Genomic DNA, 19,592 nt, shown 5'->3' on the forward strand with positions numbered 1-19,592 from the left:
TAACCATCACACCCACGACAATACACACACACTGCCACACACAAAACGCGCACAACTGGTCCTTTATTGAACACACAGACTACCTATCAACCACCCCAACCCGCCCCTGTCATCTCCTTGCCTGCCTTCTTCCTCTTCGCCAATCCCCCCTTTTTTCGCCCCTCCTCCCTGCTTTTTTTTGTGTATCTTTGGTGCCACTTCCTGTCTTCGCCCTGTCGCCCGGCCTACTGTAGGTCTAAGAAAGAAAGAGAGTTTCCCTTTTGTTGCCAAAGTGAACCCACGCTCTCTTTTTTTCCCCTCTTTTGTCTTGCCCAAAAAAGCGTTTCTTTTCCGTTCATATCGCTCGCGCCTCGCAGGTCCATCAACAACTTCAAAAAAGAAAAAAAACACACGTACGTGGTTTTATCTTTTTCTTTTCTGTGTGTAAAAAAAAGAGGGGGTATCTCTGAGTTTTGGTGTATTTTCCGATTTTGTCCAAAGGGTGTGTTTCTGTGTTAAAAAAAAAAGGGTGACGGAAGGTTGGGGGTATGATTGAGTAAAACCAAAAAAGGACTTTGCCCGAGAAGCAGAAAAAAAAAGATGATCAAAACGAAAGAAAGCCCTGTTGACAAGAAAGAATGCAAGCCGCAAACAGCAACGACAGCAAGAACTGAAGGTTGAGGGTGTTGGCAATGTGTATTCTCCTGCTTGCGAAAAGAAGCCGACATAAACATCGCACCTTCATCCATTCTTGATCTCTTTTCCCTCAACCTCCACCCTTCCCCGTCTGTATCGTCTTGGTGGCCGATATGTTTGTGGTCCGGTTAAAAGCAGAAACAAAAGCGTTGTTGATGTTGTGTAGGTTTCCCAAAAAGTTTTGTCGTAGAGCCAGAAGAACCGTTGAACGCCGGGAGGGAGAGAGAAAAAACAAAACCCAAAGTCGTGTCGTAACCTTTCCCATGTTGTTCATAATCTATGCGATGCGCGGGGGGGAAAGATCATCGGAGCGTAAACGCCATGCAACAGTCGTCAAAAATCGAAACCTCGATCGAATTTCCCCAGCATTCAGCCCACTCTCATGGGAGGAGCCGCCCGCTTAAGCAAGGGGGGCACCGGGAGCAGGAGCCTGCGCAACCTGGGGGTTTCCAAGGTCAACCTCGGGGGCATCGGCACCGTTAGCACCGTTGCGCTTGGGGCAGTCCCGGGAAATGTGGCCAGCCTCACCGCACTGGTAGCAGGTCTTGCCAGCAGTGTTGAGGGGACCGCCGTTGGGAGCGGTGCAGTCGCGCGAGATGTGGCCGAGCTTGCCGCAGGCGTAGCACTTCATAGCCTGAGCCTGGCAGTCGCGAGCGTAGTGGTTGGGACCACCGCACTTGTAGCAGGTGGCGTGGCGGGCGCCGCCGGGGTGGAAGCCGCCACGGGCAGGACCGAAGCCACCACGGCCGGGCATGGGGCCAGGGGCCATGCCGCCCTGAGCGCTAGGGCAGTTGCGCTGAAATCCGCGTCAGTCCCGCTGTCTCCCTCTCTAGACAAAATCATTCCGTCGACTTACGGCAATGTGGTTGGGCTGTCCGCAGGTGTAGCAGCGGTTGTGAGGACCGCCGGGGCCGCCGTTCAGGCGCATGGTAGGGCACTCAGCCTGGACGTGGCCAACACCCTGGCAGTGGTAGCACTGCTTGGACTTGGTGGTGCGGGGCAGGGGACACTCGTTCGACTCGTGGTCTGTTGGGATGCTACGTTAGAATTGCCGGTCGAGAAAAGGCTGAGGGAGTACAAGATGCTTACTGGGCTGCTTGCCTGTGAGAGGTGTTAGTAGCCGCCAAGAACCAATCACGCAGAGGAGGGAGGCACATTACAGTTGTAGCAGAGACGGGCGGGAGCTGGGCAGCCATCGGCCTGGTGACCCAACTCGCCACACTTGTAGCACGCGCGCTTGTGAGCCGAAGACATGTTTCCGAACATAGGTGAGCTAGGGAGTGGAATTCCGTTAGTTTGAGGTGTCTGGCTTGGTGTTGGTTGGTTGAGTCCGAAAAGTGTTGCTAGAACTGCCATGCTGGGCGACACGTTTGCAGACAAGGACGACTCGACGAGTAGGTATAGATTTCGGCAGCCGGTGATCGAATGACAAACGATGAAGAACCCTCCTATAGACTCCCAGACAAACAACCGTTGACGATCCCCACATGCGGCGTTTTAACCTCTCGACTGCTCCATGAAACGGTTTTTTTTTTGGGGGTAGGGTATGTGGCTGGCTGGACTCGGTGGGTGAATTATTGCGCGCAATTCTCGCCAGTTTGGGATGTTCGTTGGCGCTGGCAGCAGACGAACCATCAGGTCGGAAGCCGGAAGCCGGGAGCCAAGACTGAGGGCGGGAAAGAGGCGTGGGGAGGAGTTGTCGTCGTGGTTGTTGCTCAAAATGTGTGTGCTTTGTCGTTGTTGCTGCCTCGTCGATGTGATGTGTCCCTCCACCTCCCTCCCCAAGCCATATAGGGTTTGCTCCATCAACAAAGTTGCGCCAGCCAGACCTGCTCCATGTAATGTCCAAGCCTTCCAACGGTTGCTCAACCCGAGCCGGAGGTCATTTCCCTCATTGTCGATGAAGAGAGCCGAGTGTCCAGTCGCAAACGTGTCGGTCGAAAATCATAGAGAGATGCAGCGGAGGGCAGAAGGTGGTGCGCCACACAAAAAACTCACCTGTGAAGAAAATATCAAAATAAAAAACCGGCAGTTTTTCCTTTCCTTTCCTTCTGTTCCTTCGCAAAAAGTTCTCCAAACCTCGATCTTCCTTCTTTCCGTCAGCGTCCAACGTCCTCTCCAACAACTCCAGAAAAAGTAATAACCTGTGGCTTCCTAAAGGGTGTGCTGAAAGGGAAGAGAAGAGAAGGTGGCGGAAGAGGCGGAAACAAGGAGGGATATGGGAACCCCAAGTCAGGAAGGAAGGGATAGCGCCAGTTCGCAGGCCAGAGCTAGCTAGGCTGTGGGAGGGGTTGATGCAGGAAGTCAGCACGTCAGCCGAGGTACGTGACCGGTACCTATTTTCTCCCCTCTGTCTGCTGCAGAATCAAGTACCCTGATGTCCCCTCTCTACCTCATCGCTCTCTCTGCTTCAGCAGCAACTGAATTTCAGCGACAAGGCACGCTAAAAAATCTCTTGGGGCTTGGCAATGCTGCTTCACGGCGGCTCGTGACTGGGCGCCGCCGCTGACTCGTGCCCACAGCTGGTTGCGGCAACTTCACGGCGACCGGTGACACTGGAGCATCACCTCGATGCAATCCAGTTGTCTATTCGCCTGCCGTCTTTTTCCCTTTTTTGCCCTGTCTTATGTCTTGCCCTAGCTGTTTGATGGAACTGTCTCACTTCGGCAGTCTCTCGCCCTGTGGCCAAACGGCCATTGCCCCAAACGCCACATCTGATAATTTGAGGCTCTCGCGGGGCATCCCCGGCGACACGGCCGCAGCTGACAATCGCAACGGTAGCTCACCTCGGTTTACTTTCGGCGCTAGAGCTTTTATATCGCGCGCTTTCACACGGCTGTGCCGGTCGGACTGCTGAGAGCCTGACTGAGAGCGGGAGGAGGGACGAAAGCACTAAAGCAACATGAGTTTCCATTCCCCTCTTCCGCCGTCTCCTGCTGGAAGGCTGGAACCTCCCAACCCTTGCTCCATCCCACTGCGGGGCTTTTCGTTTGCCATGCTCATCTCGATCTGCACCTCGCCTCTTGACAGTGTGAGGTTTCTCCTTCGGAAAACTAATAAATGGTTACACTAGATATCTGCATATATATGTCGAGACATACATATATGGCAGCCCGGTTCAGTGATCAAACATGCTGTTGGTGATGATGATGATGATGATAATGTTGGCAGTCGGGTGCCCTGAACAAAAAAAAAACAAAAAACAAAAACCCCGCCTTCAGCGTGACGGACCCCTGCCTGCCTTCGATATCCCCCCTCTCTCGACCCAATCATGCCCAACCGGAGCTGCTCTCGGGACACTGTGATTGATGCAACGGCAAGAGAGAGACAGGAACTGTGTGGTTGACCGCATGTGCAATGCCGGCTGGCACCCCTCCAATGGGCAATAAAAGGAGGTGCAGAGTCCGGAAGACCCAAAGAGGGTTGGCCCTTGCTCTCAGTCCGCAAAGGGTTGTCCCGAGCTTGACCCCGACAATATGGAAACTGCCCCAGATATAGAACCCTCGCAAGGCTACCGAGTATCACAAATGAGCGGCCTGCAGACGGGAATACTACTCGGACAGTTTGAGGATCCCGACAACACCTTTCAGCGGGAGGAGGGTAGGGGTGGATGACGAACAGGTGTTGGTCTGTGCCTTACACAGTATCCGTTTGGTCTTGACACTATATGTCTGAAGCTCCGAGCTTGAGGAGCTCACGCATTGACGTCGAACAGATGTGGGATATCACGAGCTGCTGACTCCCTACGCCGTTTCATACCCGACAGAACCTCACTTCATGGCGGCGGTAGAGCTCTCTCGAGTGAGATGCTGACAATTATCAACCTGATTCGAAACCCTTGACGCTTGATTATTACGCACCATCTTTCTCAGCCCTACACCCAAACCGCCGGCCGCTGCTGCTGCTGCTGCTGCTGCAACCTTTCCCTCTCCACCGGATGCAGACCAGCCGCATTTTCCTCACTCCCCAACGGCGGCGGCACCATCGACCTCGGCCTCGCCTCCACCACATAACTAACCCCATCATCAGAAGCATACGACGGTGGCCTCCTCACCCCCCCGGTGCCCCTCGAGCTCGAATCAGAAGAGACACCGCTGTCCAACGTCTCCTCACTTGTATTCCCACCCTCGGCACCCCCCGGCCCAGCAGTAGCCTGGTTCCTAGCCCAGTAAAACCTATCCGGATCAACTCTCTGTCATAACAAACATTAGCCTTTCATCCACGAAGCTCACTTTTGCCTACAGATAACAGAACATACCACACTCTCCCTCCAAAGTCCATACGCGGGGGGGCCCAACTTTGTTGCCTCGCTCTCGATCCCCACCGCCTCCTCGTCCCTCGCGAGCACAACCCTGATGGGCTCCCGTGGGATGGCGTACCCGCTCCCTGGGGCGATTTGCTGGATCATCTCTGGCCTTACCACCCCGCCTTCCCTGGAGGAGGAGTTACTACTTTGCAGTGTCCCGTTCCGTGACTTGATCACCAGCATGCAGAGCTTGATGAGGCTGTGGCAGAAGAAGATGGTGATGAACAAGATGATGAGAATGAGCAAGATGGTGAACTCGGACGAGGTGATGTTTTTGGTGAGGGTCAGGGAGAGGTCTAGTAGGGTGGCTGTTAGCACAAAGAAAGAGGGAATACGGCGTGGGTAAACTTACACACAGTCAAGATGAGTATCAGAAACAAACCCGACACAAAACACCGCAGGATCTGCGTGCGGATGCGCCGGGACTTGATCCAGGGGAAGCAAAAGAGGAAGTTCTTGGGGGGTTTCCTCCTGCTGCCGCCGCTGCCGCCGCCTGTTCGACTGCCGCTACTGATTGAACTCCCCTGTTCTGTTCTCCGTCGTCGAGTTTCTCCATCTCTCCTCCGCCGCCTCCTCTCTTCTCTCGTCTCCCCGCCTTCCCGTCTCGACCCCCCGCTCCCCTCCCTCCTATGCCTCCCAGACCCCCCACTGGCCTCCCTCCTATGCCTCCTGGACCGATTGCTCCCCCTCGCCACCGCCCTCTCCGGCTCAGCCACCTCCTCCTGCCCGGCCGTCGTCGTCCCAGGCCTAGTCGGCGGCCCGTTGCTCCCCCCAGTCCATACCCTCTCCAGCCCAGGCAAGTGCAACCTCGTGCTCGGCAGCGCCTGCTCCCCGATCCTGAACGCCGGGCTCTTTGGGCTCTCCACCGTCGCTTCCTGCCCGCTGATCACCGTGGGAGGTGCACCTCTCAACCCAGCACCAGAGTAGTTGCTGCTTGGGGGGCGCAAACCAAAGAATGAGGGGCGGGGGAACCGGGCGAGGAAGGACAACCGCTGGGGTTGTTGGGGCTGGGGGTGGTGTTGGCCGGATTCGGGATCGGAGTGGGGGGAGAAACGGGGGGATAAGGGGACATGTTCGTCGTTTGTTGTGCGGGGGTCGTAGGATTGGTAGATTGGGTAGGAGAGGCCGTAGGGGGAGGGGTTGTTGTTGTTGTTGTTGTTGTTGTTGGTGTAGGGGTTGTAATTTTCGACAGTTGCTGGGTGGGGGCCTGGTGGGGGACGGAGGGAGGAGTTGCAGGTTGAGGTTCGGGGAACGACGGGGGCGGTGCGGATGGTGACTGTGTTGGTGGTGGTGTTGTCGGTTATGGTGTCGTTGGTGTCATTGGTGTTGTTGTTGTTGTTGTTGTTGTTGTTGTTGTTGGTCCGGGAGGAGGACCCGGTGAAGAAGTTGAAGCGGTCCATGGTGAAGGGAAAGTTCAGTGTCCTTGTGTATCAGGTGGGTGAGTTTTGTCTTGATGTGAGTTTTTATCCGGCGAGCATGCTGTCTCCTCTGTGTGCCTCAGATGAGTCGTTTTCAGACCGATGTGAAGTTGTCAGGTAGGTTTGACTTGAAAGTATGAGTCCAACAGTTACGCGTCCCAGTCTGTCAACCTCAGTGGTCAACGATTGTTGATGTTGATATTGACGTCGCACAACCTAAGCTCCCCCCGTCTGTTCCCGCTCGATCGTCCCCACGCGCGGTGATGGGTCGCCAGGCCCTGCAGGTCGCCAGGCCCTGCAGGTCGCCGTGCGCTTGTCTTTGAAGGGTTCGCGAACTGTGCTGCCCCTTAAAAATAATGCGCCTCGAGTACCTCCCTTCAACGGCGGGCGCTGATATTCGGGATATAAAAACGGTTGGCGAAAACAAAAAGGGAAGGGCGTGCCGAAAGAAGAATAGTTGTTTTCGTCGGTCGGAATATTGAAATCGAGAGAGAAAGAGAGAGAGAGGAAGAGAGAGAAAGAGGATATCAAGGTATCATAAAGGCCCGGCCCGCTGCTTGAACTGAAGTGATGGTGGTGCTGAAGAAAAAAGATGCCGAGTGTGTCGTAGCAAATGACCGTCGTCCAATAAATTACCAGCTCCCAGAGCGATGCGAATGAAAGGGAAAAAGAAAACAAACACCGTCAAGGCAACAGGAAGAACAGAAACAACCAAAAGCCGACCTCAGGGCAGGGAAGTCATATCAAGAGAATAAAAAAAGAGGGAAGAAAAGAATGCCTGCACGGCAGGATTTAGACTGTGGTGGTGGTGGTGAGGTGGAAATGTGTGTCGATAGGTCCAGAGGCACCCTCCCCTGTTTTGTTTCGTTGTTTCGTCGTATGCAAGTGGATTCGTCCCAAGCCACCGCAAAGACGCTTCGTCGACCGACAGGCAATTCTTGACGGACGGAATGGGACCTGCACCATTCACCATTCGACAAGAATTGACGATGTTGCAGCCCTGAGGAAGGGGGGAGGGGCTTGATTGGATGGAGGGTGAGAGGGGGACGTGACCAGATATGCAGGGGTCAGCCTGCGCTTGGCTTCACTTGCACGGACACGAGGTGAGCCACCAGTGAACCTGAGGAGCTGAAGGGATCTCCGTTGACGCAAGATTCAGAGCTTCTTCGGGCCCCTGCCTCGAGATCACCACGGGATGAACGACGAGGACCCCATCCACAAGGAGGCTCGTGCAGCATCTCGAAACTCTCTTCCCGGGACGGTTATCCCTACGGTTCCTATCGACGTACAGGAAGCAAGGCAACCTGTTGACTTCTCCTGCATCTGCTGTGCTGCCTTGGACACCCCAACTGCGAATACCTTCAGAACGGCAGGGTGCCTTGCATCGTCGGGCGTCGGCAGGAGGCTTCATGACATCCAGTCGTCTTGCTCTTCAAACTCGACGACAAAAGGGGAAATCCCAATGATTGGCTGCGAGTGATTCCAGTGCAACGTCGGCTTGGCGCATGAGCGGACCACAGTCACAGGCGTGTTTCAGATCTCCCCAGGCCTTGTTGGAGTTTCTGGGGAATGGCTACCAGAGAGGTTCAAGATTCAAGAAAAAAAAGAATACAAGACAGGATGGTCGCAAGTGGATTTTGGGCATTAAGAAAACTCCTGGAATACATCATGGTCAGCCAGCAACGACGGTGAGTCAATCGAATCATTGATGGTCAAACTTGAGCCCAGACTTCTTCTCGATTGATGGCCGGACAGAGGAAATCAATAATATCTGACAGAATGCCCCGTCTCATGTAGAAGCTGTGACTGATGCCACACCCAATGTCAGGCATCAAAGTGTCTGCTGCGCATTGAGTTGTTGATCGCTCGTGCTTTGGCTGTCTTTATCTTCGAGATCTGTGCCCTCGTCCTGAAATATCTCCTGGCGCGCGCCTGTGTGCATCCTGTAGGTGTGGTGTATATCCTTTCAAATTTTTATTCCTACAAGGCTGGGTATCAAGCTCGCTTTACTTTTATCCTTTCCATCACTGCTCCTCTGCTCAGCCTTTCGCCGGTATCATTGAAGCGCCTGGGCATACTTCCTTTCCAAATATGCAGTCCTGCCGTGCCGGAGCAGGCTGTAGCCTAAAGGTGATCTTTTCTCGTCGCACAACAGCCAAATCGACCCCCTATTCCTGAAATAGGGGCATCGCCTCAGGCAGACTGCAGCGAGGCGGTTAGACGGCCGTTGTGGTTCGAACATGAGCAACTTCGCACCGGGCTAGACAATTCCTTCGACTCGAGAGGCATCGTCGCAACCCGCCGCCTCACTTGAGCTCACCCAACAACATGTTCCGGTCTGATGACGCAGAGAGGACTAGACAAAAGTTAGCAACACGTCCAGCACCAGGCAGAAGTCAACGACACATACTGAGAGGTTCCGCCCCCGGTGCAAAGTCAACCGAGTTGACTGTCCCCTTATGACCGGGAAGCTTGTACAGCAACCTTCCTGTACCCGCCTCCCAAACTACAGCCGTTCCATCACCAGCACCCACCGCGATCTTCTTGCCGTCCGAGTCCCAGCTTCCCTTGATCAAGTTCTTCTCCATGCCCAGCGGTGCGCCGTCAAATGTCCGAATGTGTCGCTCGGCAGGGGCGAAAGGCCTAATGTCCCACGTCCTGGCGGTCGAGTCCATCGCATACGACAATAATTGCTGCCCGTCCGGCGATACCCTCAACGTCGTGATCGTGTCCTGATGACCCAGCATTGTGTGTACCACAGCCTTTTTCCTGACATCCCACACCTTGATATCATTGTCGATGCCACCTGAATAGATCTCATTGCCAGCCTCCGAGATAGCAACCGCCGTGATGGGGAAATCCGTTTCAATGTAATCCGCCGCGTGCTTCGTCCTTGGATCCCAAATACCAACTGTGCCGTCGTTGCTGCCGCTGATGAGGATCTCCTCGCCACGCTTGCTCAGGTCTAGCGATGTGACGCCTTCTTCGTGTCCGACGTAGCGTCTTATCCTTGTGCCTGATGTGAGGTCCCAACTAGCGAGGTGCATATCGGCAGAGGCGGTGAAGAGGATTTCGGAATCGCGGGACCATTGCAGGTCAAGGACGGCGCCCTTGTGGCCGGAGAGAACGCCGTAGTTTTCGCAGTCGCCGTAGGTTCGCCAAAGCACTGGACTTGGTGTCAGTAGGTTTTCCGACCTGACCATCAAGTTTGTTTACGTACAAACTGTCCTGTCCATTGACCCAGAGGCTATTAAGTTTCCTGTGGGATCGAATCTTGCCGCAAAGATCTCGCCGCTGTGTCCTGACAGCTCCATTACTGGAGCCTGCAAGGAGCTCGTTCGTGGAACCTGCATCGCGCATGTTAGTAGACATGATAGGACTTGTTTCCAAAACTCCAAAGACATACCGACGACTGAATTAGGGCACCAGAGCTTCCACCAGCAGGGCCAGAGCGGGTAGCGAGGGCGCGACTAGAGCCCACGTTCTGCCGCTTGACCACGAGCTGCTGGTCGTCGCCTGGGAACGGTCTCTTTTCAGAAGACATGATTGATGATATTCAAAGATCCAATGTGTCTGTTGAATCAATTGATGTCGTAATGTTGTGATGCCGTGATGCCGTGATGCCGTGATGCCGTGATGCAATGGTAGGATTGAGTCTTGAACAAGATGGGTCTCTTGGCGAGGCTGCGCTGTTTGACTTTCAAGTCCCAAATCCAATTGATGGTGATGCGCCAGTGCTGGAGGACGCGCCTGATGGATTTTAGATTCCCCGCTTCCCGCCCAAGGCACATGAGCACTGACCTGGGGTCCCTGCACTTTAGGGGAGTAGTGGGGCTTTGTCCCCCGACATGCTGCCTGTAAGGTGAGCACCCTTGTAGCTACCGCCAGGAACATCACCGCCCTCTCCGAACAAACATCATTCTGGGTGCCTCCGATAGTTATACGCAACACCGCTCTTCGTCGCTTCTTCGGTTCAATCTTAGGTTATTTACCAGGCATTCTCTCGACCCTCTTCCGCCATGGCGGCTAACAAGGCGTCCCGATTGGGTGAAGAGTACGCTGCGCATCCCTCCTCTGTTTACTTCGTTGCCATCTCTGCTAACACTGCTTCTCTGACAGGATCTGGAAGTAAGGGCCTCCCACACGCCCTCAGCTAGAACTCAACCATCGCTAATGCTGCCCGCCGCTGAAGGACACGGATAGACAAGGTCAACGCCGAGCTGGTCGTCCTCACATACGGCACCATCGTTGCGCAGCTGTGTAAGGACTTTGACAGCGACTATGTCGAGGTCAACAAGCAACTCGATAAGATGGGGTACAACATCGGTCTGCGCCTAATCGAGGATTACCTTGCGAAATCCAACACTGTACGCCGATGTTCGAACTTCAAGGAAACAGCCGAGATGATCGCGAAGGTGGGCAGTTTGGCATGTTGGGCCGGTGTTTGCGCGTGACGTGTGTGTCTGACAGATGTGCTCTTCAGGTTGGGTTCAAGATATTCCTCAACATCACGCCAACGATAGCGAATTGGACCAACGACGGCAAGCAGTTCTCCCTGATCTTTGATGAGAACCCCTTTGCCGACTTTGTGGAACTACCCGACGACGGCCGGGCCCAAGACGAGCTGTGGTATTCGAATATCCTGTGCGGCGTGTTGAGGGGAGCGTTGGAGATGGTACAAATGCAGGTGGAGGCCCATTTCATCAGCGACGTGCTTAGGGGTAACGATACGACCGAGATGCGCATCACGCTGATACGATATATCGATGACGAGTTGCCACCAGAGGACGACTAGAGGGTGTGAGAAGATCAATGATCAAAGAGCGGATAAGGGTCGCCGGGAAATACAAGGCCTCGGGCATAACTGATACATGGCTATTCTTAATGTCTCATGAGTAAACAATGGATGATGAGGGCGTGCAAAACGTATGTACCGCCCGTTGACTTGATGGCGGTCTGTTCATCTGCTCAGGGTTGCGTACCTACAGTGTCGAAGGTTTGCTTGCAGTTGTCTAGATCCTTCGACTGCTAACCTTCTTATACCAGACGATAACCTAACACGGCGTTTACAATCAACCCCAGAACATTATGCACATAGCCCAAGGACCCAACCTGCGAGCCGCTTTACGGAGAGGGAATCCAGAGTTGTGCCGTGTTTCCTTCCACAGCTCTTTGTATGGCGCATGTGGCATCTTCCTCGTGGATGCATTGTTTCAAGTCACCACCACGTGGAAATGACGACTTGTAAAAACATGCATACAAGACCACCAATTCCCTCACGCGCCGTTCCGGTGGTACAGACTTCAGAGTCGGCGTCCGGATGTTGAGGGATTGGACACCGCCCTCCGAGGATCATGAGGTTCGTCTCAGCAGCTTGGTGATACCGCGGAGCCTCACACGTTGCGAATGGAAATGACGATGAGGTGCCGTCAGGGCTACCATCCGACTTTGCCGCACCGCGCATGGGGGGTAACGAGGGGTGGCCAACAACAGCCGCGCTCGCCCAGGAACCGGCCACACACTGCCCTGCCCGCTGCCCAACAGCCCAGGAGCCAATCCTTTGAGTCGGGCTGTGCAGGTTTGTCGCCCCAGAGTTGCCCAGCAGATATGGTGACCACACCACCATCTTTTGGAATTTCGGGCACCGCCATCGGATTTACTCTTGTACTCACTGCCACTGCCGACGAATCAGCCCCTTTCCTTTTTGCCCGTTTATTCCCTGGGCACTCATCAAATGACATAACCAAGTGGAGGTGCTGTTGTCCAGTTCAAGTACAAAACCACACATGGAAGGCCACGCGCGCGCCCACCGGGTCCGGGTCTCGCCCAACCCACGTATTGCCCACATACGTATATATCACCGACGGGTCGGCCACCGTCTCAAGCCCTGTGTCAAAGACCCTCATTGAAAACATTTCTTTGTTGTATAAGGCACCGAACCCCGGGTCAAGGGCATTGTCCTGCACGGGAGATCACCGGTCATAACCTTGTTCAACCCCTTTCTTCCAAACCTCAGTCTTTGTCCAACAAGCTCAGAGGGGGACCTGACGTTCACTTGTAACACGCGATGCTCACCTTCTCAAGCTCCCGGCCAACCCGGCAGCCTGCCCGCGGGGTGTGCCGGCCACACGAGATCGGCGAGTCGAATCTCAACTCTGCGTGTCAAAACTCATTCAACACAATAAAGACTGCCATGGCGGCAGGGCTCGGGAGCAGTCTATTTCTGTTTCAAGGACTGTCGAGTATTTCTCCTAGGATTTTGACGGAAGCTTCGCTGCCGTCACCTACGTTTCCACCTTCATCGACCTATCAAGAAGAAGACAGGGGCAGTATGGGGAACTCAAAATCGAAACCATCTCGAGAATCAAAGCCGAATTCACGATTCTCACGGCTCTCTACCACAGCCCTAGTAACCTCACCCGTTTCGGCATCCAAACGCACAAAACCGGAGTATAAACTCAAGGTCATCTGCTCCAACTGCGCCCGCAAAAACCTGCCTGAGACGGCCTGCCACACAGCGAACGATATCAACGCCAACGGGGGGAGCAACCTCGCCTTTCAGGAAGGGAGTTCTTACTATGAAAACCAAGAGCTGAAGAGTTGGAAGCTGGAGATTGACTGCTGCGGTTGGAGCAAGACGCGGGAGGAGGGGGTTTATCTCGTGGAGAAGCACATGAAGAATGCGCAGGAAAGGGGGAGGCCAATTAGTGTGGACGAGGTGCTGGTGAAGCTGGAGGAGGGCGGGATTGCGCATAGGAGTAATGTGGCCAAGAGGGTTTATAAGCCTAGGGGGCAGGATAACGCTCAGAGGCCGAGGGGTTCGCAGGCGCAGCAGCAGCAGCAGCAGCAGCAACCACGTCCCCAATCACACCCGCAGCCGCAACAACAACTACAGCAAAGAACGAGACAGGGATGGAGTCAGCAGAGTTGGCATCAGGGGGTCGAGTACCAGTATCCTGGAAGACGATGAACGACAGAAGAATCATGACATATGGCTCTGCCACGGTGCATATCTTGGATTTTGGTTTCGTCATCTATCATATCAGCTTGGGGCTGGCACACCCGAGTATTCTGAGCATAAATTGGGCATTGGGACTGGATATGGTGTGGCATGGCATGGCACTGGATACAGGTTTATATCCAGAGACTGATCATGGCGAGAGGCATGCTCGGCAGAACGATACCCTTGGTTTTAGTGGTTACACATATCGTAATGTTTTTCAAATGCGCATCAATCATCATAAACGCCAGTCCTACTTAGACAATAATGGAACCGTGATATTTTGTCCCGCTTGGGGTACAAGTAAAATCAGAAACGGGATATTCTCTCCTCTTCCTTCCGCATCACATACCAAACTCGGTTGCCATCTTTAATCGGTCCCTCTTATATTGAGATGATGAAAATCCCTCAGCGTCTCAAACTCTTCCACTTATCAATCTCTCCATTGTGATAATCGAGATGACTACGAACCGTCCTGTCGATCTGGGCTTGGGTGAACGAAGCAATGTGATCCATCCGCAGAGCGCTGCATAGGCGGTACGTACGTAAGTTGGCCCAAAAGTCAGCCTTTTTCCATCTTGACATGGCAAACATTCTTTGCAAGCTGTTCCTCACCAGAGATCTTTTTTTTTATAACGTTTTTCTTTTTTTTTTTTTTTTTTTTTACTTACTAGTGTGAAGCAACAAGCTCTATATCGGCCCGGAGCCATTTCTCGCACTCTGCTTTGAGCCTAACCTCGCATGTGGTCCTGAACTTCTTCAGCTTCTCCACACGCTCCAGCGGGGTGGCTTTCTGGTCGATGTGGTATGTGATCATTACATCGCAGAGTGAGTTTAGTTGGTTGGCGGTGACCATCGTTCTGTGCTGTTGTCAAGTGAGTAAGGTGGGATGAGAGGGATGTCCATGCTGGCCGGTGCAGGAAGGCAAAGGTGATGTGATGGGTGCTTAGGTACACTCTGCTTATATTTCTCCACATAACCCTAACCCCCTGTCGGGGTAATGCCTCGCTCAGCCTCTCCCCAATTGGCCAGGGCCCCCTCAACATCTCAACCTCTTCCACTTATCAATCTCTCCGCTGTGGTAATTGACACCAGGTCGAACTGTCCTCTCGATTTGGGCCCGGGTGAATGCAGTATGGTTGTTGATAAGTCTGGTGCTAGATAGGTGGGTAGGTAGCCAGCTTTCGGTCTTTGAGATATCAAAAGTGCGCTGAGCTCTTCCAGTTCTTTGGCGGTTACCGCTTACGATTTCGCAATAATGTAGACATCATAGTATGAGTCGGTTGCAGATAACAGAGCTTTCTCAGCCTGTCTTGTAAGCCAAGCTCTACATTTGATTATGGATTTCTCCAGCCTTTCCACCTTTTTGAGTGGGATGGCCGTTTGGTCGATGTGGTAGGTGATCATGGAGTCGCAGATGGAGTTGAACTCGGCGGCGGTGACCATTTTTGTTCTTTTTTATGTGGGTGAGTTGAGGAAATGGCGGAGAGAGGGAATGATGAACTGTGGTGATGATGTGAAGTGGTGTTGAGAAGACGGTGATGAAGCTTGCGGGAATGCTTTTCAGCCCTTTGCTCCGATTTTATCTGGGTGTGACATGGACGTCAAGGTTTGTGAAGCTTTTCAGTTTTCGCAAGTTCTGTATGAAACTTTCTTTTCTTCATCCGATTAGGAGGGACCCATCGGAGCCTCCTAAAAGCCACACTACACCAAAATAAAATGCTTCAAACTATAAACCAATTCTATATAAGCTTCCAACTACGCGATAAAGATGGTTGTCGACTGGCCTTTGAAGATGGTCTATAGTAAACCTTTAAGAGTCAAAGGTAGAGAAATATCACCATTCGATTGTTACTTAAAAGCGATATAAGGCAGAGATAACCGCCAAAGCCTCATGTTCTGTTCTCATGATGCGTCAACCTGGGTCCATTCCATGTAAGTCACTTCCTTGCCTATCCGACATTGACTTTGTTGGGAGAATAACGGGCCTGAAGACGATGCCGAGACTTGCTGGTGTCGAGACTGGCGTTAAAAAATATGATGGGCTGAACGGCTGCCAGTAGACCGGGCCAGCAAGCTTCAGCACAACTACCCCGTAAATTTCTGGCCCTTGATCAAAAACCATTGCAAAGACTCGGCAACCTGACACACAAACCACGGAGAGAAGAGCGCCTGTTTAAATCCTTTCTTCAATCCAACCCATATCTTCCACACCCACTCCCCACCCAAGCGTCCTCACCAAGGGCGTGCAAAGACAAAATGGTCTTGACCAGCGAGTTCAACTCGATCTGCGACGCGATGATCTCGCACCACATCGATCAAAAGAAAAAGTCATCCGAGCGAATCGACAAGTTGAATCAATACAAAGCCAACCAAATATCCAGGGTTGTTGCCAAACCAATGCCGTGGTGTTTTAATCCCCTCTTTCTGTAAGTCAGCACCATGATGATGAATGGGCTCTGGCATTTGAGATAGACACTGACCTTGGGTATTCTAGCGCCGAGCGCATCCTCTTTGTAACTGGGTTTGCACAAGCTCAGATTGATATCGCAGTTCATCATTATAATTATCACAACGGAGAAGTTAAAAATTGGAAGGTGTTAAGAGGTTAACGGGGTTGGAGGTGTTGAGAAGTTCGAAACCAGGCGGCCAAGGGAGGTAGTTGGGATAAGTCTACTCGCAGCCAAAATCAACTCTAAGCCACTGAAGGTGCATTTGTCCCCAGCCGATGGGGTTAGATAGGAAGTTTCTAGTGGCAGTTCACAGCTTGAAATAATCAACCATCCTTTTCCCCTCACTTTGATGATTTCCATGGTAGGTACTACACACCTTGTGATACAACCAGCACCGCCCACGCGCAAAATAAAAAACAAAGAACGCCCCACCAAGAAGATGCTACCGACCTGCCAATTTGATGTGTTAATGTGTTAACGTGTAGCCATTTGCGACTGTATGATTGAGTTTAACATCGACCAAAAGGCACATTACTGTAAGGGAGCTAAGAGACTATGGAAGATTGTAGCAAATGCGATCATGGAATCTTTGGTCATCCAGTGAGCAGCAGACCTCTTTTTTGGCTACTTTTGTGAGAATAAGGGGTTGTAGGGCAAGGTCACTGGGGCAGAAAACGTAAGCAAAATGTAATGAGAGTGATCGTACTCTACAAATCTAACAAACAGACGAAAAACTACAGAAAGTGTGTGAAATACCCTAGCTCTGGGAGCAGCCAGAGTGTGGGCCCGAAGAAAGATGGAATAGGTGTGTCCTGGAAGCAGCCACATGGGTTGATATTGGATGTAATTAGATCCATGCTGGCCGTGGATGCCATGGAGGTCGAGGATTTGATTGTTCATCAAGGGGTAGAGACGGTAAGGCGAAAGAAGGCGAGGCTTTGAGGATGAAAGAATAAGGATGTGGAGGCTCTGATGGATAAAGGGCTGGCAATATTGGCTAGGACTATGGATTCTTCATTTATGATGGTAACCAGGTAGGTATAATGAGGGCTGGACCTCCAATATGGACCGGGGGTTTGACAAGTGATGGGACATGCCTTGACTCCCAGGCTGTATTAAAGGCATGATCCAACTTAGTGAATTAACCTACCTATTCAAAGCACATTACCTTTCTTCTGAGGCCTTGTTGTCTGTCCTGTGCTATGGTCTGGTCTTTGGGCCGGTCACTTTCGCAACGGCAGGCGGCTGTAAAAAAGATCGACGCTATGTGAGGCCCGGTGATGACATCTGCAGCCATCTCTTCTCTCATTGCATGATTTCCGTGGGCTCTTCTCAATTTTTGACAGCTCCTGCTGGCAGATCCTTACTGGTGGTTGTCACGACGAAGATGGTGTGTTGTTTCTCATAATGGCCACGCAGAAATAGTACTCTCTCTCACGCTTTTGGACAACTTGGAAAGCCACAGTATTTTCCACCTTGTGATTGTTTGACAGCGCCACCTGACTGGCTGCACAACGAAGCGGCTTGGTTTCACTGACAAGAGACTCCGTGGAGAAACGTGCAGACGGATGCAATGCTGTCACACCAGAGCATCACTGCCATCACCGGTTGAGAGCTCAGTTCCCCACGGATAGCTTCCAAAAAAATCATGAAGCCTTGTTTCAAATGACCCTTTTTTGTCTCTGATTCTGTCTGTGCCCGATGTTGGCTGCGTGGCAGCTTTAACACCAGGGACGCGGGGTCTGGTCTCAGTCTTGTATAAAATTCCTGATGATCATCCGTATTATTGTGACACAAGCGCCGGTGTAACCCCCGTGGTGGCGCATGCCGTGGACGATTTACTGCCGGTTCTAGACTTTACCCAGCCTTCGGAAGTGGCTTACCACCTGCGCCAATGCGAGGTGTGCTTCTTCACATTATCGGTCGTACTCAGCCCAAATACGATGGGAGATCTCCCCCTCCCTCTGGTCCCTTCTCTTGTCGGTGTGGGCAGGGCTTTCTGGTCATCCCATAGGTAGTTCGGCATATCGTGCAGTTTCAGCTCATACCAGGCCAATCGATCATTGGACGCTGTTCGTCACGGCCGACTCCGAGTACGCCTGTTGCATATGAACCCGGGAGGGCGGTCCGCTGATTTCCCTCGGTGGCCCCGGTCGCCTTTAGTATGTGGTATTATGTTCCTGCTTTGCCCGCCCTTGACCCCCCGGACTCGACTGAACTCGCAACTGGTTTCGTTTCTTCCCTTCTCGCCATATTCCTTTTTACCCTCTGTTTACATGCTCATCCGACACCTCGCCGAGGAAGCCCGCTTTCATTCGGGCCGATGCCGACATGGCTGTGTATAACCCAAACATCTCCAACGGCACCTGCTATTACACGGAGGACACCCCGACAAAGGGGGATTTTATCCCATGTGGTAACGAGGCGCTCCAAGTATGGCCATGCTGCCACACGGGCAGTTTTTGTCTATCGCTAGGTGAAGCCAACGCCTGCTGGGACAAGACCTGTATGTCATCTCTTTTGTCCATCTCTCCTCTCCTCTCCCCTCCCCTCCCCTTTACTACTGACACAAAACAAAAACCAGCCGGAAACACCTACGTGGCAGGCTGCACCGACCCCTCCTTCACCGACCCCAACTGCCTCTACAAGCGCGACCCCTTCCACTCCCAAGAATGGGTCGCCATCAACCAAGCCTGCAAAAACCTCAACGCCGCCTCCAGCCCCGACACGACCAACTGGACCGGCTGCAAGGTCCCCGACAACTCCACTGAACTGGTGAAGCTCTCCCTCGACGCCTGCACCCCCTATTGCAACAAAGACCAGATCCTCTACCCCGGCTCCTCCTCCCTCGCCGCCTACGCCAGCCTACCCACCATCCCGGGGTCGTCCATCTTCTGGCAAAACAACTACGTGCCCCCCACCGCGCCAGCAGCGGGGTACACCCCCGGCAAAACCCGCGGCGTCGTCCCAACCTACACGGGTAAATCGTCCACCTCCTCCGCCGCCTCTCCCGAACCGGGAGGTCTCTCCCCCGGAGCCAAAGCGGGGATCGGCGTCGGCGCAGCGATAGGTGGTATCCTCCTCCTGTTGATCCTAGGCTGGGCAATCGTCCTCTGCCGCCGCAAGCGTCGGAGACAAAAGGAGTTGGAGATTGGGCATTATAACAGTATCCATGGTGGTGGGCATCACCCTGGGATGGTGGGTGTGCGTTCTCCCGGTGGCTTCAGCCAAAGCCATTACTCACAGCAGGATGTCATGACTGTCAGCTCGGCGACGGCTGTGCACCCGAGTCCGCCGCCGCCGTTTAACAGTGGTTTGTATTATGCGCATAATGCTGCTCCTGGGGAGTTACCCGGAACGACGGTGGGTGGGGGGCAGAGCCCGGGGCAAAAGAGCGAGTTGCCGGCTGATGAGAGGTTTTCGGTGCAGTTGCCTACCTAGTTTAGGGTCGGGGGTTAGCGGGATGGGGAGGGAGAAGGAGAAAAGATATATACAAGAAGGATCTTTCTTGGTTGGGAAGAGTAACTTTTGTGACTGTCTGTACAACTGTAAAGAAGCTAAACTGATTGCACACAATCAGTCTTGGAACCAAATTTCAGGTGTGTTTGTTCATGCTGATGTCGGCCCTTTTTTGCGGACAGGTGAAGAAAACTGGTGGTGAGAGTCAAGATTGAGACATGGAAGCTGTTGCAGCAGCTGAAAGTCTCGAGCTGGTTACCCAAAACATTTGTAAGGCGCAT

General features: G+C 53.0%; 7 protein-coding genes across 7 annotated transcripts; 3 read left to right on the plus strand and 4 right to left on the minus strand.

The window, feature by feature from the left end:
* Positions 1-46: 46 nt before the first annotated feature.
* On the minus strand, positions 47-1,941 carry GIS2 (gig suppressor; the record flags this gene model as incomplete). Its single annotated transcript, XM_062889533.1, has 3 exons — positions 47-1,471; positions 1,532-1,701; positions 1,824-1,941. The coding sequence occupies 3 exons, from the start codon at positions 1,939-1,941 to the stop codon at positions 1,076-1,078; spliced, it is 684 nt and encodes a 227-aa protein (XP_062743040.1). The 3' UTR covers positions 47-1,075.
* A 2,608-nt stretch (positions 1,942-4,549) lies between these two features.
* QC762_400800 (uncharacterized protein) lies at positions 4,550-6,381 on the minus strand (the record flags this gene model as incomplete). The annotated part of the gene is made up of 4 exons (XM_062889534.1): positions 4,550-4,867; positions 4,934-5,277; positions 5,334-6,331; positions 6,356-6,381. 4 exons carry the CDS (start codon positions 6,379-6,381, stop codon positions 4,550-4,552), a joined length of 1,686 nt encoding a protein of 561 aa, XP_062743041.1.
* Positions 6,382-8,180: 1,799 nt separating this feature from the next.
* QC762_400810 (uncharacterized protein) lies at positions 8,181-9,943 on the minus strand (the record flags this gene model as incomplete). Its single annotated transcript, XM_062889535.1, has 4 exons — positions 8,181-8,755; positions 8,810-9,565; positions 9,620-9,746; positions 9,806-9,943. 4 exons carry the CDS (start codon positions 9,941-9,943, stop codon positions 8,706-8,708), a joined length of 1,071 nt encoding a protein of 356 aa, XP_062743042.1. The 3' UTR covers positions 8,181-8,705.
* Positions 9,944-9,980: 37 nt separating this feature from the next.
* QC762_0061720 (uncharacterized protein) lies at positions 9,981-10,451 on the minus strand (the record flags this gene model as incomplete). Its single annotated transcript, XM_062883613.1, has 2 exons — positions 10,201-10,451; positions 9,981-10,136 (listed from the first exon to the last, which is right to left on the minus strand). Exons 1-2 carry the CDS (start codon positions 10,291-10,293, stop codon positions 9,981-9,983), a joined length of 249 nt encoding a protein of 82 aa, XP_062743043.1. The 5' UTR covers positions 10,294-10,451.
* QC762_400820 (uncharacterized protein) lies at positions 10,238-11,476 on the plus strand. The gene is made up of 4 exons (XM_062889536.1): positions 10,238-10,453; positions 10,519-10,527; positions 10,592-10,814; positions 10,883-11,476. Exons 1-4 carry the CDS (start codon positions 10,419-10,421, stop codon positions 11,192-11,194), a joined length of 579 nt encoding a protein of 192 aa, XP_062743044.1. The 5' UTR covers positions 10,238-10,418; the 3' UTR covers positions 11,195-11,476.
* Positions 11,477-12,466: 990 nt separating this feature from the next.
* QC762_400830 (uncharacterized protein) lies at positions 12,467-13,369 on the plus strand (the record flags this gene model as incomplete). Its single annotated transcript, XM_062889537.1, has 1 exon — positions 12,467-13,369. The coding sequence occupies one exon, from the start codon at positions 12,467-12,469 to the stop codon at positions 13,367-13,369; it is 903 nt and encodes a 300-aa protein (XP_062743045.1).
* A 4,379-nt stretch (positions 13,370-17,748) lies between these two features.
* QC762_400835 (uncharacterized protein) lies at positions 17,749-19,462 on the plus strand. Its single transcript, XM_062889538.1, has 2 exons — positions 17,749-18,358; positions 18,437-19,462. The coding sequence occupies exons 1-2, from the start codon at positions 18,184-18,186 to the stop codon at positions 19,291-19,293; spliced, it is 1,032 nt and encodes a 343-aa protein (XP_062743046.1). The 5' UTR covers positions 17,749-18,183; the 3' UTR covers positions 19,294-19,462.
* Positions 19,463-19,592: the final 130 nt, after the last annotated feature.

The sequence above is a fragment of the Podospora pseudocomata genome, chromosome 4 (assembly GCF_035222375.1).
Source record: "Podospora pseudocomata strain CBS 415.72m chromosome 4, whole genome shotgun sequence".
NCBI classification, from domain to species: Eukaryota; Fungi; Ascomycota; class Sordariomycetes; order Sordariales; family Podosporaceae; genus Podospora; species Podospora pseudocomata.